At 41.8% G+C, this 14015-nt stretch overlaps 1 protein-coding gene and 1 long non-coding RNA gene across 7 annotated transcripts in view; one reads left to right on the top strand and one right to left on the bottom strand.

The window, feature by feature from the left end:
* CASP7 (caspase 7) overlaps positions 1-14015 on the top strand; it is a 29049-nt gene that overhangs the window by 5199 nt on the left and 9835 nt on the right. For 3 of the 6 annotated variants that reach the window (XM_039871165.1, XM_039871167.1, XM_039871166.1), the window contains exons 2-3: positions 1015-1115; positions 7034-7036. In XM_039871165.1, coding sequence (XP_039727099.1) covers positions 1015-1115; positions 7034-7036 — 104 coding nt within the window. Of the gene's footprint in view, positions 1-1014; positions 1116-7033; positions 7037-11955; positions 11975-14015 lie in introns of those variants that run through there. The other 3 variants (XM_039871168.1, XM_039871169.1, XM_039871170.1) reach the window with 2 other exon arrangements.
* Positions 5340-6303, bottom strand: LOC120609080 (uncharacterized). Its single transcript, XR_005654653.1, has 2 exons — positions 6251-6303; positions 5340-5986 (listed from the first exon to the last, which is right to left on the bottom strand). It is a non-coding gene; the product is annotated as an uncharacterized LOC120609080 (long non-coding RNA).

The following is a 14015-nucleotide window of genomic DNA, read 5'->3' as shown; positions in this document are numbered from 1 at the left end:
CTATTTACTAGTTTTGTGGCTTAGGACAAGTCATTAACCTTTTTCAGCCTCAGCTTTCCTCATCTGTCAAAAGGCAATGATCAAAAGGCTGATATAACAGTGTTATTGGTCATAGGGATGATCTAACAGCATTATCGGGAGTATTAAAAAAGATAATGCTATCAAGACAGTAACACATATGAGTTTCTGTTTTCATGTTGTTATTTTTAGTTCTTAAAGTAGGGGGAGTAATAGGCGAGCAGGGGTTCCTATTGGCTGATAGTTATCCTAGATCAAGGGTCAGCACCTGTTTTTTGTAAAAGGCCAAGTGGTAAATATTTTCGGCTTTGTGGGCCATGTCGTCCCTTGTCACAGTTACTCAACTCCAATTGTGGGAAAGCAGCCACAGACAATTCATAAATGAATGGGTATGGCTGTGTTCCAGTAAAACTTTATTTACAGATTTACAAGTAATGGATCATAGTTTGAAGGGCCTTAAAATCCAGCGAAACGGGGTTAGACTTGAACTTCTAGATCCTAGAGATTTCTTGAAGATTAGTGAACATCAGATAGATTTGAGAAACTCCGTTTTGGTAGAACCATGAAACAGAAAGAGAGCTTTCCACTGCAGGTTGCTCCGTTTTTGAACTGGATTTGAGTGATGCTAGGCAAAGAATGAGCACCTTAGAACCTGTCAGGAATTTAGGCGAGTCCATTGTTGTTGCGAACCTTGATGGACCTTCCACAACTTCTTGTATACAGAGAACAGTTAACAAAATCGTGCATGCTGGATTAGAAACTCTCCGAGGGCAAGGACTTGGTTTTCTTCCCCCACTGTATACCTGTCTCTGGAACTATGCCCAAAATAGAGTTAGCCCTCAGGCATTTGAATGAATCGATGGGGCGGGACCCTTGGAGCCTCAGTGTGCAAGATTGTTCATCTCTAGGCTTAAGTAAAGACTGTGTCACCTAATGAGTGTTATTTAAAAATATCACACTGGATACCAATTTTCTGCTTTGTTTTTCTCTTCCCAGATGGCAGACGATGTTGGGAAACAGGGAGCTGGGGATTCAGCAAGCCAAGATGTAGTTGATGCTAAGCCAGACCGGTCCTCCTTTGTCTCATCATTATTCAAGTACGTTTCCTTCCTGGCTGGGTTATTCAGGGGCCCTGGACCACTTCGCCCTGCCACGCCTCTGCTATCCCCACCCACCCATGGGGAGGGAGACCCTTCAGGGGAAGAGGTTTATGCTATGCATGGAAGATTTGCTCAGGATTCTGCTGTCTCTATGTGACAACACTAGGGTCCCCTGTGTGCACTCCTATGTTTCTGGGACAAATCCAGATGTGAGAGAAGCCCAAGCCATGGGGGTCTCCTGCTCAGTGGCTGTGCATCTGGATGGCAGCTGCCCAAGAATGAGGGGCTGTCCTCGTCAGAGGTGATTTGCAGCCACCCTCCTTTGGAGCAGAGCCTGGGCTCACACCCACCCTCTGCTGTCAGAGGTGCTCCATGGAAGAGAGGAGCATCCCCTCTCCCGAGCTTCACTTTTTCCTTTCTTGAGTTCACTTTTAAAACTCTAAATTTTACATTTAATAGTAATAGTAATAATAATCACTTCATTTATGAAACTCTCTTATGCCATCCCAATGTTCCATGTAGTCCTCATAGCACCAGGAGTTGGTTCTATTGTTACCACCATTTAATAGGTAGAGAAACTGAGGTGCTTAGAGGTTTCATAGCTTGTCTTCCTGATGACAGTTAATAAATGGTAGAGCTGAGATTAGAACCCAGATAGCACCAGGTCCTCTCACTTAATGGTCCTGCTGTGCTTTCTATTTAGAAGTAGGGTGCAGGGATGTGGAAAAGCCCCATAGCTGCCCTTGACCTTGGTCATGAGGGGCAGTGGGCAGGGCTTGCTGATAAGAGGCAGGAGTGGTCTGTGAGTTAGAAGCATCAGACTTCTTGATATCTCCTAAGCCAGGCCCCACCTGGGAGGGAGATTACGGTTGAGGTTAGAGAGTGTGCCCAAGCAGTGCCCAGGAGGTGAGGGGCAGCCTGGTCATCCCAGAGAGAACCTCTGGTCATACCAGGCCAGACTGGACCGAGAAAAGTAGGGAGACCCCAGCATCCCGGACCCGAATTCCGTTGGCATTGTCTGCCATTTAGGGCCAAGAACACCCAACAAACTGACCAGAAAATAGAGTTCCAATGCCTGAAAACTTTTGAAAGCCATGAGGTCAGTTGGTCCAGGCTAAACCACTCCCCACTGCAACCCTTCAGAGCAGTGGCTTTCAAATGTTTTTCCCAAATAATGTAAAACTGTACACCCCCTCGTATATTTTATGGTGATGTATAAATTTCTCGTCAAAATAGTTACAGAGGATGTAATAATATTTCAGTTCCCGATTCTTTGAATATTTGGGATAAGGAAGTTGCCTCTTAGTAAAAGAGAAACACGAATCGTGTGATCATCATTTCGTAAGTCTTAGTAAAAACTTTTGGTGTACTTCACAGAAATTATGAAAATGAATGGTATATCAAATATTGACATATAAAAATTATTTTTTAAATGTATCCAGCAGATACAGTATAAATAAATCCATAGTAATTTTATCACTACCTCTGTTCATTAAAAATGCACGTGAACAAGCTCTAACAGCTAGAATTTTTATGTTGTTTCTTTTTTCCCCTGAACTCATTTCTTTTTTATTCTATTGCACACAACATTTTATTGCAATGTAATAGATTTAGTCGCCTGAAAGTCTTTCCTTGATCACCTCATCATACAACTGTGACATATGGATATATGCATATGTACGTATGTGTAAATTGTAAGACATTTCTCCACGTATCCTGAATATTAATAGAAATTTTTCCTATACTGAGTTACTGTTCATTTATCCTAGATTAAGTCATTGTTTCAGCTATTAATTCACAGTTGATCTAAAGAAATAAATGTTGATAAGTCATTGGTATAATTGTCAATGTAAGAAACATTCAAACCTGTTGAAAATTTTTATAATAGTTCATTTGAGCCAAACTGACAACATATGCTGGGGAGCAAGATCTCAAATGCACTGGAGAGTAACAGCTTTGCACTTTCTTTTATGAATTTGAAATTAAGGAGGGAACATACAAGGAGGTGGGAGAAAATGAGGAGGAGATTGGATTACAGGATAGTGAACAAGATCATGTACTCTCTTGAGCGTTAATGCTCTTTTTGAGGGGTATTACTCCTGGCATTTCAAAGGTGTATTAACCTAAGTGCACAAGAACAATGGACAGAGCTGGCTTAAAACTTTTCACTGAAGAAGTTATCAGTTTGGAGACTTTTGGTCAAGATGACAAGATGACAGAATAGGTAAATGCTGTGCTCACCTCCTCCCATGACCACATCAAAATTAAAACTAAACTGTAGAACAACTATCATTGAAAATCACCTGAAGTCTAGCTGAACAGAAGTCCTACAACTAAGAACATACAGAAGAAGCCACGTTGAGACTGATAAGAGAGGTGGAGACAAAGACTGAGATGGTCCCACAACCACATACGGCAGTTAAAAATCAGGAGGTCTCTCTCTGTTGTGAAAGTTCACCCTGAGGAGCAAGGGGTCCCAGCCCCACACCAGGCTCCCTAGCCCAGAATATCAGTGAGAAGAAGGGGAGTCTCCACAACATCTGGCTTTAAAAATCATTGTGGACTCTGGGTGCGACGCAGGATGGCTGGAGTCCCTGGTGTTTCTCTTAAAGGGACCACACATGGATTTACTCACAAATACTTTTCCTAAGTTCCAGCAAATTGCCAGTTATAAAAACAGTTGTTTTTATACAACTGGGAGTGTAAAATACAACATAGGGAATAGAGTCAATAGTATTATCATAACTGTCTGATGTCAGATGGATACTAGACTTACCAGGCAATCACTTCATAAGTTATATAAAAAGTTATATAAATGTCTAATCACTATGTCATATACCTGAAATTAAAATAATGTTGTATATCAACTGTAATTAAAAACTATTTTAAAAAAAATAAAAGAAGTTATAGGCCTGGGGCATGACTACTGACCATGACCTGCCCAGTTAGGAATTTATGATCAGATCACCCTGTGAGGTTACTTTCCATAGAACCCCTTTTCTTTATCCACATTATTAAATCGTTATTCTTCCAAGTAATTATTAAATGGAAATTGCATTGAAATGGCAACGTATAAAGGAATGGATTGGCTTTTAAAGTTAGCTTATGAATAAGAGGACAAATAATACTAATTGCTAGAAAGAAAGTTCAGTATCACCTCTTTTTCCTATTTTTCATTTTTAGACATACAAGCTCAGAAACCATGAATATAAATACATGGAGTGGCAGGAGTTTTGTTATAATAGTGTCAGTTAATTCTTTGAATTCCTTCCAAGTTATGTGCCAAAAATACAACTCAATTAGATCCTTCCTCAATTGTATTGAAAACTAGGAATTGAAAATTATCTGACTTCCAAAGAATTGTTATTCAGCCCTTACAGACATTTATTTTTTTCAGTTCCTGGGAAGTATACCAAAGAGGCTTTACCAAAACTTTTCAAACAACTGTTAATTAAACCTGTTCTTCTTTTACTTAGAAACAACTTGTTTAACCCAAAATATTCCAACAGAGATAAGATAATTAAAATAGCATTAACAAACATTAGTCAGTATCTTTGTTTGTTTGTTTGGAAAATGCTTTAGACTGTATGCTTTTAAAAATATTTTTTGTTGTCGTTAAGACCTTAGAGCTGCAAATATAGTTCATTCATTTATGAAAAACGTCTGCTGTGTAATCTAGTTGACAAAGCCAGTTCTTGTCAAACCAGTCAGCCACACTAGACTTACTTTAAATCAGTAAAGGTCTGATACCATTTTTTTTTTCTGTACAGTAAATGGTATTAGGCATCCCTGTGACAACCACCTTATGTCTGAATTCTAATTCTTGGATGGATGGGACAGATGGATGGAAAGAAGGGAGGGAAGGAATTCTGATTCTTGGAAGAATGGACGATGAGAGGGAGAGAGGGAAGGAAAGACAGAGGAAAGGGCATAAAGCCAGTGTTTACATCCTTGAATTATTGTTTGCTTTGCTCTCACAGAGCTTTAGCTCAACAGTGATATTGTCTTTGGGAATAATAATAAGGGGTCGAAAGAGACAGAGTTAGACAAGAGCCATACCACTCCCATTCCATTGAACTATATATATATATTTTTTTTTCCAGTATGTAATTGAATTTGCAACAGCCCCATTTCTAATGCCATCTTTCACCCTTATCAGATATAAGTAGAAGGAGGAAGCCCCACCACACTGCCTGACTCAAGGAGACTGGTGGACACTGATATTTGAATTGTCCCTTTATTAGATGACATGGAGGTTTCAACATCATCCAAGGTTCAGGGTGGGTGAGGTCTGCCCTTTTATACAGTGGGAGACTGGGAAACGGGAGGTGGTGCCTCTCACCCAGACCAGTTTTAGGAAAAAATACAAATGGAAGATGAGGATCTGGTAATTTCATCCCCTTAAAACAGCTTTGGAAGTTGATTGTTTCCTGCAAATCAGGAAGGTGTAGCCGCCTCTCCTGTTTTCCCCTCTTCTGTGCGTGGGGCACTTTGTATGTCACATGTGTGGGTGCAACGTGTGAGAGAGCATCAGTGGCTCCTCCGTGTTCCCTGCAGCTGGTGACAGGCACCTTCTCCCTCTCATCCCGTCCCCAGCTCCCTTCTCCAAGGTGTCAGAGTTCCTGTCAGGTCAGGCAGTGAAGGAGGCAGTAGCACCCCTGACGTGTCTCTAAGGGAGGACAGACTGCCCACCCACCCTACCCTGGACACCTCAAGGATTCCGGGAAACGAGAAGAAGCCTCCTTTCCCCACCAAAGTCTGGGCAGCACTCGCTGTCTTGTCTTTTTAATCTCTTGGCCACTAGATGGCGACACCGCATCGTTTTATTTCCATTCCATCAGGCCTTGAATAATCCAGACTGTTCTTTCCTGAAAAAACAAAAACGTATTGAAATGTTTTCTAATTTTCTGATTATTGAAGAACGTTTGGAAAATACAAAGGAAAACTATACAATATATTAATTTAAAATGAGCCAAGTTTGGGGGCTTTTAGAAAAATTACAGGAGAAACAAGTATGTGCATAGTTCGCATTCCTTATGAGCCCTAGTTTATGGAGCAAGGCCTGATGTCACTTGTGAACTTGCCGAGGGACCCATCTTCATGTAAAGATAACCCTAGCCCAGGTTACCTACCATCCAGGTTAACGATGTGGTCTCTGCCCTGGATATAAACTCGGGTTCTCACTGAATGTCTAGGCGCAGCTATAGAAAAGAGCTAAAACAAAAAAATAATAATTGCTGAATTGTAGGGTGCAGACTTGGAGCTGTGGGAAGCTGGGAAGAGGAAGGAGGAGGGAGGGCTGGAGAAGGAGTTGGGACTTGAGTTGTCAGAAAAAAAGGCACAGGGATTATCGGGGAACTAGAAGAGCCCATCTCCAAGGGCCGGGACCCCGTGGGAACACACAGCCCAAGTTCTGGGAAAGTGGGTGGAGGCCCTTGGATGGGGAGAGTTTTGTCCTGGTACCATCACTGGGAGCTGCTGTAGGTCCAAGCCCAAGCCCTGGTCTTATATTTCGGCATCCCGGATGATGGCCTCACCCAAGAACAAACATGTCAGCTGTGAAGTCAGTCTCATTTCTGAGTTCTGCTCAAGGACAATATTAAAGGAAATAAAAAACAAAGTAGCCCGACAGATTTCCCATACTCTCAGATTTCCCCAGGGCCTTGTTGGAATCTGTTTGTTCCTGCCCAGGCGTTTGTTTATCCTTCCAGTTCCTGAATGCAGAGGGCAGGAGAAAGGCTGGTTTTCAGGACTCGATAAACTCCCGATTTTGAGGCACTGGCTCAGATGACGTAGGCTTTCTCCTCTAAATCATCTTTGCATTCCAACCTGTGTCCTTTTGGAATGTGTTTAATAAATGCTACTTGGTTGTGATTCCGCTTTCCCCTGGCTGGCAACTTGGGTTTCTCCACCAGTAAGTGTTATATGTAAACAGATCCCTATTAAAAAAAAAAAAATGGGTTATTTGTAATTATGAGAAAGATCCAGGTGTCTTGCCTTTTCCTTTGGAGAAGGAGGACAAAAGTGTTTCATAAGAAGCGATGCTTTGGAATTGGAGGGGAGAAAGGAAAGAAAGCAGACCTTAACTCACTCCAAGAAATATGTTCTCAATTAAGTGAAAGTCGTTCAGTCACACCTGTGATTGAAAGAGGCCAGGTCTGGGACCCCTAAAAGGAAAGGAACATTAAAACTTATGCAAGGTGTTTACTTTTTAATAAAGGGAGCCTTTAAATCCAGATTCTGGAATACTGGATGCCTGTCTCCCAAATTCACATATAGCGATAAGATTTAGTGCTGCATTTAAGGCAGTGATGATACCACTTAAAATGACAACAGTGGTGGAATGGAGTTGGACCACCAGGTTCAGATCCTGGTCCTGCCACCTGCTCACCAATTGGGAGATGATAGCAAGTCTTTTGACCTTATTGAGCCTCAGTTTCCTCATCCACATAATAGGGATATGAATACCCATCAAATGGATGGATCGTCTTAAGAATTAAAGTAATTGTCAGCTTGCCGAACTATCCAATGAGGAAGAAATCATAGAATCGTATGTTAAAATTGGAAGACCCCTTAAAAGATGATTCATTCAGTCCCTTCCATAATGATCAAGGGGAGTTAAGACCAGAGAGGGAAAGTGATTTACCCAAAGTCACCCAGCAGTACCAGGACCAAGACTTGGGCGTCTAGTGCTCACTCACAACTGCAGAGGCATGAAACGGTTCAGCTACATTAATCCTCATAAAACCAGCAGAGCGGTTTTTCTTCTACCCAAGTGGGTCAGCAAATTTAATTTTTCATGGAAAGTATCTCCTTTCTGCCTCACTTCATCTGAGAGATGATATATGGACAGCTGTTCCAACAGGGCTGGCCGTGGACTTTCTGATAAAGAAGGCCAAGTGCACATTTCAAGAACAATGAGCCACGCCTCCAGGACATGGTCACAAGGTCAAGAAACTCTGACACCGTATAAATGTATAGAATACCTCCGTTGATTATAAGTTCTAGCTCTTCTGGTGGGGAAAAAATAAGCTCTACGGTTAAAAGAAAAAGTGAGGAATCGAAGTAGATGATAAGGTTTTTATAGTAACAGAAATTTTAAAACACTGTTAGTATAAAATTAAGTCTAGTAATAGAAAAGTACTATGAAAATAAGACCTGTTGCTTCTCAAGGGAACTCGTGGTCACAAGTCATAAATATGCATAATGGCCTTGCATGTTATAGCCTCGAGCTTGCTGGAGCTTATGGCTTTCTGTCTGGCAGGCATCTGGTCTAGTGAGTGTGAACACTGCTCAGATGCAAGTGACAAAGATGGACAAGGTAGTTTTGTAAGAAAGAAGGCTGAAGTATGTTAACTGTTCTAAATTCTGGAGCCATCATACAGACCTCACTGTACCTTTCACTCAGTTTTAGGCTATTTAAATAGAATTCAGCCCTTTATTTCTCCTGGATGATTTTTTTAAGTCCTTTGTCGATTTTTATTGTCAGAGATCTCTCTGCTCCTTTTTTCAGGAGCAAGAGGGAAATGTGAAGGGGAATAAAAGTTTGAGGGAGTCTTGTCTTTTTCTCCTTAGCCTATTTTAAATTGTTTTCCAATATAAATGTATTTATGCAAACTGTTTCAGAGGAAAATGTAAAGAGCCACTTTTCTCTCTTGTTCACAGACCTAAGGATGAAAATGATTAGATTTGCCCAGGGTAGTAGGTGTTACAACTTCATTTCATCAGCTTTGTACCTCTCACTGACTGTGACCTTAAACCAGGAAAATGAGAAAAGCCTAGCTGAGCTGTTTGCTTAGATAAATGTTTGGTGTTTATGTGTTCACATTTTCCCCTTTGCATTTGGAGGTGTGAGATGAGAAACTGGACTAACTCCCGGATCATTCACTTTACTCAAGACCACTGAAAAACATTTATATGCCTCATGTGAACATTTAGGTATCTGGGATGCCTTTCTAATCTTTTATTGTATTTTTTATCTTACTACCTTGAGTACCTCTATAAGGAAATAACTTAATGAATCCGAACTGTTTGATCACCACAAACTCACTTCCCGTTTTTGTTCACATCCTTATATATCATTTGACATATGTTGCAATTTCTGCGTGTACTGTTTTGCCACCTTGTGTAGAACGGGCACTTCGGTGGGTCACCCGCCTCTGCATGCTCATCACTTTCAACAGCTGTGTAAGATTTTATTCTACTCAGTTCTCTGTCTCCTGCTTTTTGTTCTTAAAGATGGTGCTACTGGATGCATCTTGGTGGAGATCTGGGTCCTTTTTCCCTTGGACCTCATGCTCATAGAAAGTCTTTTTGTCTCTGGGGAGCTGTCCTGGGGTGGGGAGGATGCTGCAATGTGGAGCCTGGGCATTTCTGCCGGTCAGCAGAGAAGGGGGAGGCCAGTGTGACTTTCCCAGCCCCACTGTGAATGGTCCTATGGAAAAGTCCAGCGGGCAGCTCACTGCTGATTCAGTCACGGGCCTTCAGGGCCAGGCGGGCTGTACCAGTCTCCTCTCTCCTGCTGAGCTCTGAGCATGTTGAGTTTTTATTATTACAGAGAAGAGGGAAACTCGCTGCCCGTCATCACAGGGCGAAGCCTCGTTCTGATGCAAAGGGGGGTGCTTGTGGATGGAGACACAAGGTACTGCCTCCTCTCTTTCCTTTCCTCTCAGCCTTGCTCTGTGCCTTGGTATGTGAGGACTGTTGGGGATGCCCTCTGTTGAAATGTTAAACCATGAATGAATCATCCCAAAAATATTTAGACAAAGCAACTAAGAAAACCAGAGCTCTGGTTCCGAATGAAACAGCCCTGGGGAAGCGTGTGCTTGGGGGTGTGTTTACTTTCATGCTGACGAATGTCTGCACCCCGATGGAGCTACTGGGAATCCTATTCATGGAGATTCTTTAGAGATAAATCGGGGGTGGGTTTGCAAGCTTATCATCCTTCCAAATTTAGAAGGGTGTAATTCATGTTTTGAGCAGCCTAGGGGATCTGTAAGAGGATAAAACCTGTATTTATTCACTCCAGTGATGGGAGAAATTACACTTGCACCCAGAGTGGATTATAAAGTTCATTGTGCACTTTCTGAGATTTTTCACTTCTTTGTAAAGTAGGCAGAATATTTTTATTCTAATAGTAATGTTTTCTGGTACAAGTTGCTGTAGACTCTTCAAGGAAGTCTCTTAATTATAAATAACCATCAGAGCTTGGTTGTGATTTTTTGCCACTTGATTTTGAAATTCGAGGCTCCAAAAAATGGCACTCTACCTAAGAAGTTAGGATAATCTAGCTCCTTCCTGATGATCGATGCTGGCATTATCTGTGTTCTAGCAGAGATCTGAGCTTATTTGAACACTTCTGGAGGATGAAGATAATGGTACTTGCCCATATCGGTGAGGAAATACAACGCTCCAGAAAGAGTCCAGATGGTTAGGAAAAGTCATAATGAACCAACCTGCTCCTGTAAATTAACTGCCTGTTGTATTTTCGTGCATTTAAATGCACTTACTAAGTCATTCTACCAGGCGATCGTAGTTGTTGTAATCTTGCTCATCTGGCCCTAAACAGTGATTTCTGGTGAGATTTATTTTTTAAAATCTGTAGCCATTTGTGGAACACATGAGCCTTTAAGAGGATTTAGAACTTTTGATTCACTAGTCTGGTTTATCATGAGCCTTGCACTGAGCAGCAGGTTCCAAAACAAGAATCGTGTGTTTCTTCTCAGCACAGTAATCTTGGCCCAAGTCTTCTGCCGTGTGAAAAAGGCCAAGGTAAAAGCTAAGTTATCAGCAGAGAGTTAGCAAGAGAAGGAGAAAAAAAAGGGAGGGGGCGTAGAAAGGGAAGTGATCGAATCTGGCTTAAAAAATACCCAGGCCAGCTTTTATTTGCTATGTTTTTCCATGCCTCTCATCTGGACTTTGTGGAATGAATGAGATAATAATTATTAACATCGATCATTAACAGTGATACTTATTCCCGGTGACTTAGGGAATATCTGAAGTGGTTCCTCTACCATTTGTACCATTTATCAGATTTAGGAGAAAAAAATGGTTCTCAGTGACCTGGATTTGAAAGACTCAGCATGCCCACCTATCGGGTCTGTCACAGAAGTTCTCCTTGGTCCCAGCATCTTCTGCAGAAAGGCCCTGTGAAACTGGAACAACAGGAACAGCCACTTTCAGAAAATCTCTCAAAGGGATGATCGCCAGCTGAAGAAGTTTCTAATCTGGATCTTTGAAAGCTGCTTATTACGCTTCTCATTCGCTCCCNCACCAACTTTATGCAAAGCAGGGAGAATAAGGCTGGCATTGTAGGCAGAGTGGCATTTCCCGGAAGCGTTTTCGTTGTGTCGATAAAGGAATTTCAGTTTAATGTTCAACTCGACTGCCATCCCTGGGAGACCTTGCAAGTTTCATGGAGAGTTGTAGATCTCAGATGCATGACCCTAAATGCACCCGGCTGCTGCCCAGGAGCATCTTCCACAAGGCTACACCTCCCAAGGCACATCTTGTTTGTCCTTCTGGCCAAGAGCCAAGGGGCCCAGAGGCTGCACCCGTTTGGACAGTGGCGTTGGATAGGATTGAGTGAGCTGGTGCTCTCGACCTTGCCCAGGAGTGGGAATGGCCAAGCAAGACTTCTGCTTCCATTGGCTCCAGGAGTAGATGTGAGACTTGAAACAAGAGTAGAGATCGCAGTGTAAGGTTAGAGCCAGAATGGCCCATGGAATGGGCAGCCAGGCTAGTGCCGACGCCCTCAAACTTCAGAGGACATGAGCATCTGCAGGAAAACGCCCAGGCCTGGCCCAAGACATCAATTCTGTCTAAGGAGAGACCTGGGACTCTGAATTTTAACAGAGGCAGGAAATGCTGGACTAAGGAGCTTGGTGTTAGGCATCAGAATAATCCCGGGCTCTACCTATGTCTAGCCTTGTGATCTTGGACAAGCTGATTTAATATTTTTCTAGGAAATGGGGTTAGTGCCTCACAGAGTTATAAAGATTCTATGAGATATGATATGAAAAGTGGTAAGTGATCGAAAGTTATCAAAACTATTATTGTTGTTATTAGTGACACATAGAGGAGTAAGAAGTTTAAAAGGCTGAGGAGAGGGGGAAAACCACAGCGAAAAACAAAAACAGAATGTCTAGGGAGCCTTTTCAACAATTAATACAAAAAGCTATGACTCTAATAATCTTTAAAATAGGCCAGATCTTGAAATCCATTTGCAAAGGAGTTTTTACTATTATTAATCATTTTAATTCAGTCTTTGGAATAATTAACTCATTCACGTATACTGACAAAGGGATACAGTCAAAATTCTTTCTCCCACTCCTTCCTGCCGTCCTGCTCCCGGCCCCCCATAATAATACAGGTAACCGTTTTCAATGATATACAATAATAACATCAGTAATAACAATGACATTTACTTGCCGCTTACTGCATGTCACACAGTGTTCTATGTACTTTGTGAATATTAACTTGTTTACAAGCTCTGAAGCAGATGCTGTAATTTTGTCCTTTTTACGAACGAGGAAGCTAAAGCACAGAGGGGTTAAGAACCTTGCCCATGATCACTCAGCTGTGTGGCGGAGCAGGGTTTTACACCCAGCTGGTCCAGGCCTGGAATCCATGGGTTTATCCATTATATTCCTTCAAGAGTTTCTTTATGCAAATACAAGCAAATATAAAGATATTATATGGTCCCCTCACTTTTTTCGCAAAACATGAGTATATTGCCCTCATTGTTCTGGTCTTTTGTTCCGTACTTAACACCTCCTACGCAACACACACACAGAGGCAGAAAGAACTTCCTCATTCTTTTTCACAGTACTCTGTGGTTTTGATTAAAGACCCTGCCCTTTATGGTCCAACCAGAAAGTGGAGGCTAAACTGGATCTTCATACCTGTCCTGTTGGTCATTATGGGAGTGAGGGTCTAATTGAATAAATGTATGTCTTGCCAGCCAGGTCTTTTAATTGAGGGATGCTATGCTCTTAAGGTTCAAAATCGGAAATAAGAAAGGCAGTGGGAAACAGGAAGAAAACTTGTGGGTCCAGAAGCATTTCCAAATGGCATTAGATGTCACACACAAAAGAAATACTTGAGCAAAGCAATCATCCCATGTTCCTGCAGAATCAGTAGCTGGAGTCTACGCTAGCATATTTGCCTCTCAGAAACCAGTTCCCTTCCTAAATCAGAGGTCATAATTAATACCTCTGCAGCAGCCTTGCAACAAGAATTGACAAAATGGCAGTAATGGCACTGCTCTCACGGGAGTCTCAAAGGGAGAAGGAAGTGAAAGACAGAATCCCCAGAAGGAGTCCCAAAGCCTCACAACTGTTGGGCGGCAGGCTGATCCCTTGGACTCTGAATCACCTCTATGCAATGGACTTCAGTCCACTCTTTTTTTTCTGCCGGGGCTTTTTCTCGGATGCCTTCTTGACAGTCATTTCCTCCTTGTATTTGTCTCTCGAGTTTTCATGCTTTAAGTGATCATCAGGTTTGTTCCCCCAAAGTTAAGACACAGATGGGATTTTTCCAAGGCCAGTGCCTCTTAGGAGGATGAATTCAATGGGAGCAAATTGATAATCACTCTCTTGTACACTTCTGTGGTCTGGGAATGCCAGGTTTTAATAAAAAGCTATTTTGCTTAGAAATAAAAAGAATAGTGACTCACTCAAATCCAGAAGGAGGAAGCAATTCTTAAGTTCATTTTGAAAATTAAGAGCTCAAGTGAGGGGCACGATAAATAAGGGAAATTTTTCTTACCTCCTTTTTGAGATGTTTTCCAAGCACATTTAATATTCAATTTTAAGGTACTTTGGTAACCATGGAAAGTATTTTCTTTAACCATATATATCTTTATTCCCCTATGGTGTTCCTTTAAAAAAAAAAAAA

Source organism: Pteropus medius, unplaced genomic scaffold (assembly GCF_902729225.1).
Source record: "Pteropus medius unplaced genomic scaffold, Ma_sr-lr_union100, whole genome shotgun sequence".
In the NCBI taxonomy this organism is placed as follows: Eukaryota; Metazoa; Chordata; class Mammalia; order Chiroptera; family Pteropodidae; genus Pteropus; species Pteropus medius.
The sequence above is the reverse complement of the archived record's forward strand: the minus strand, read 5'-3'. Positions and strand labels throughout refer to the sequence as shown.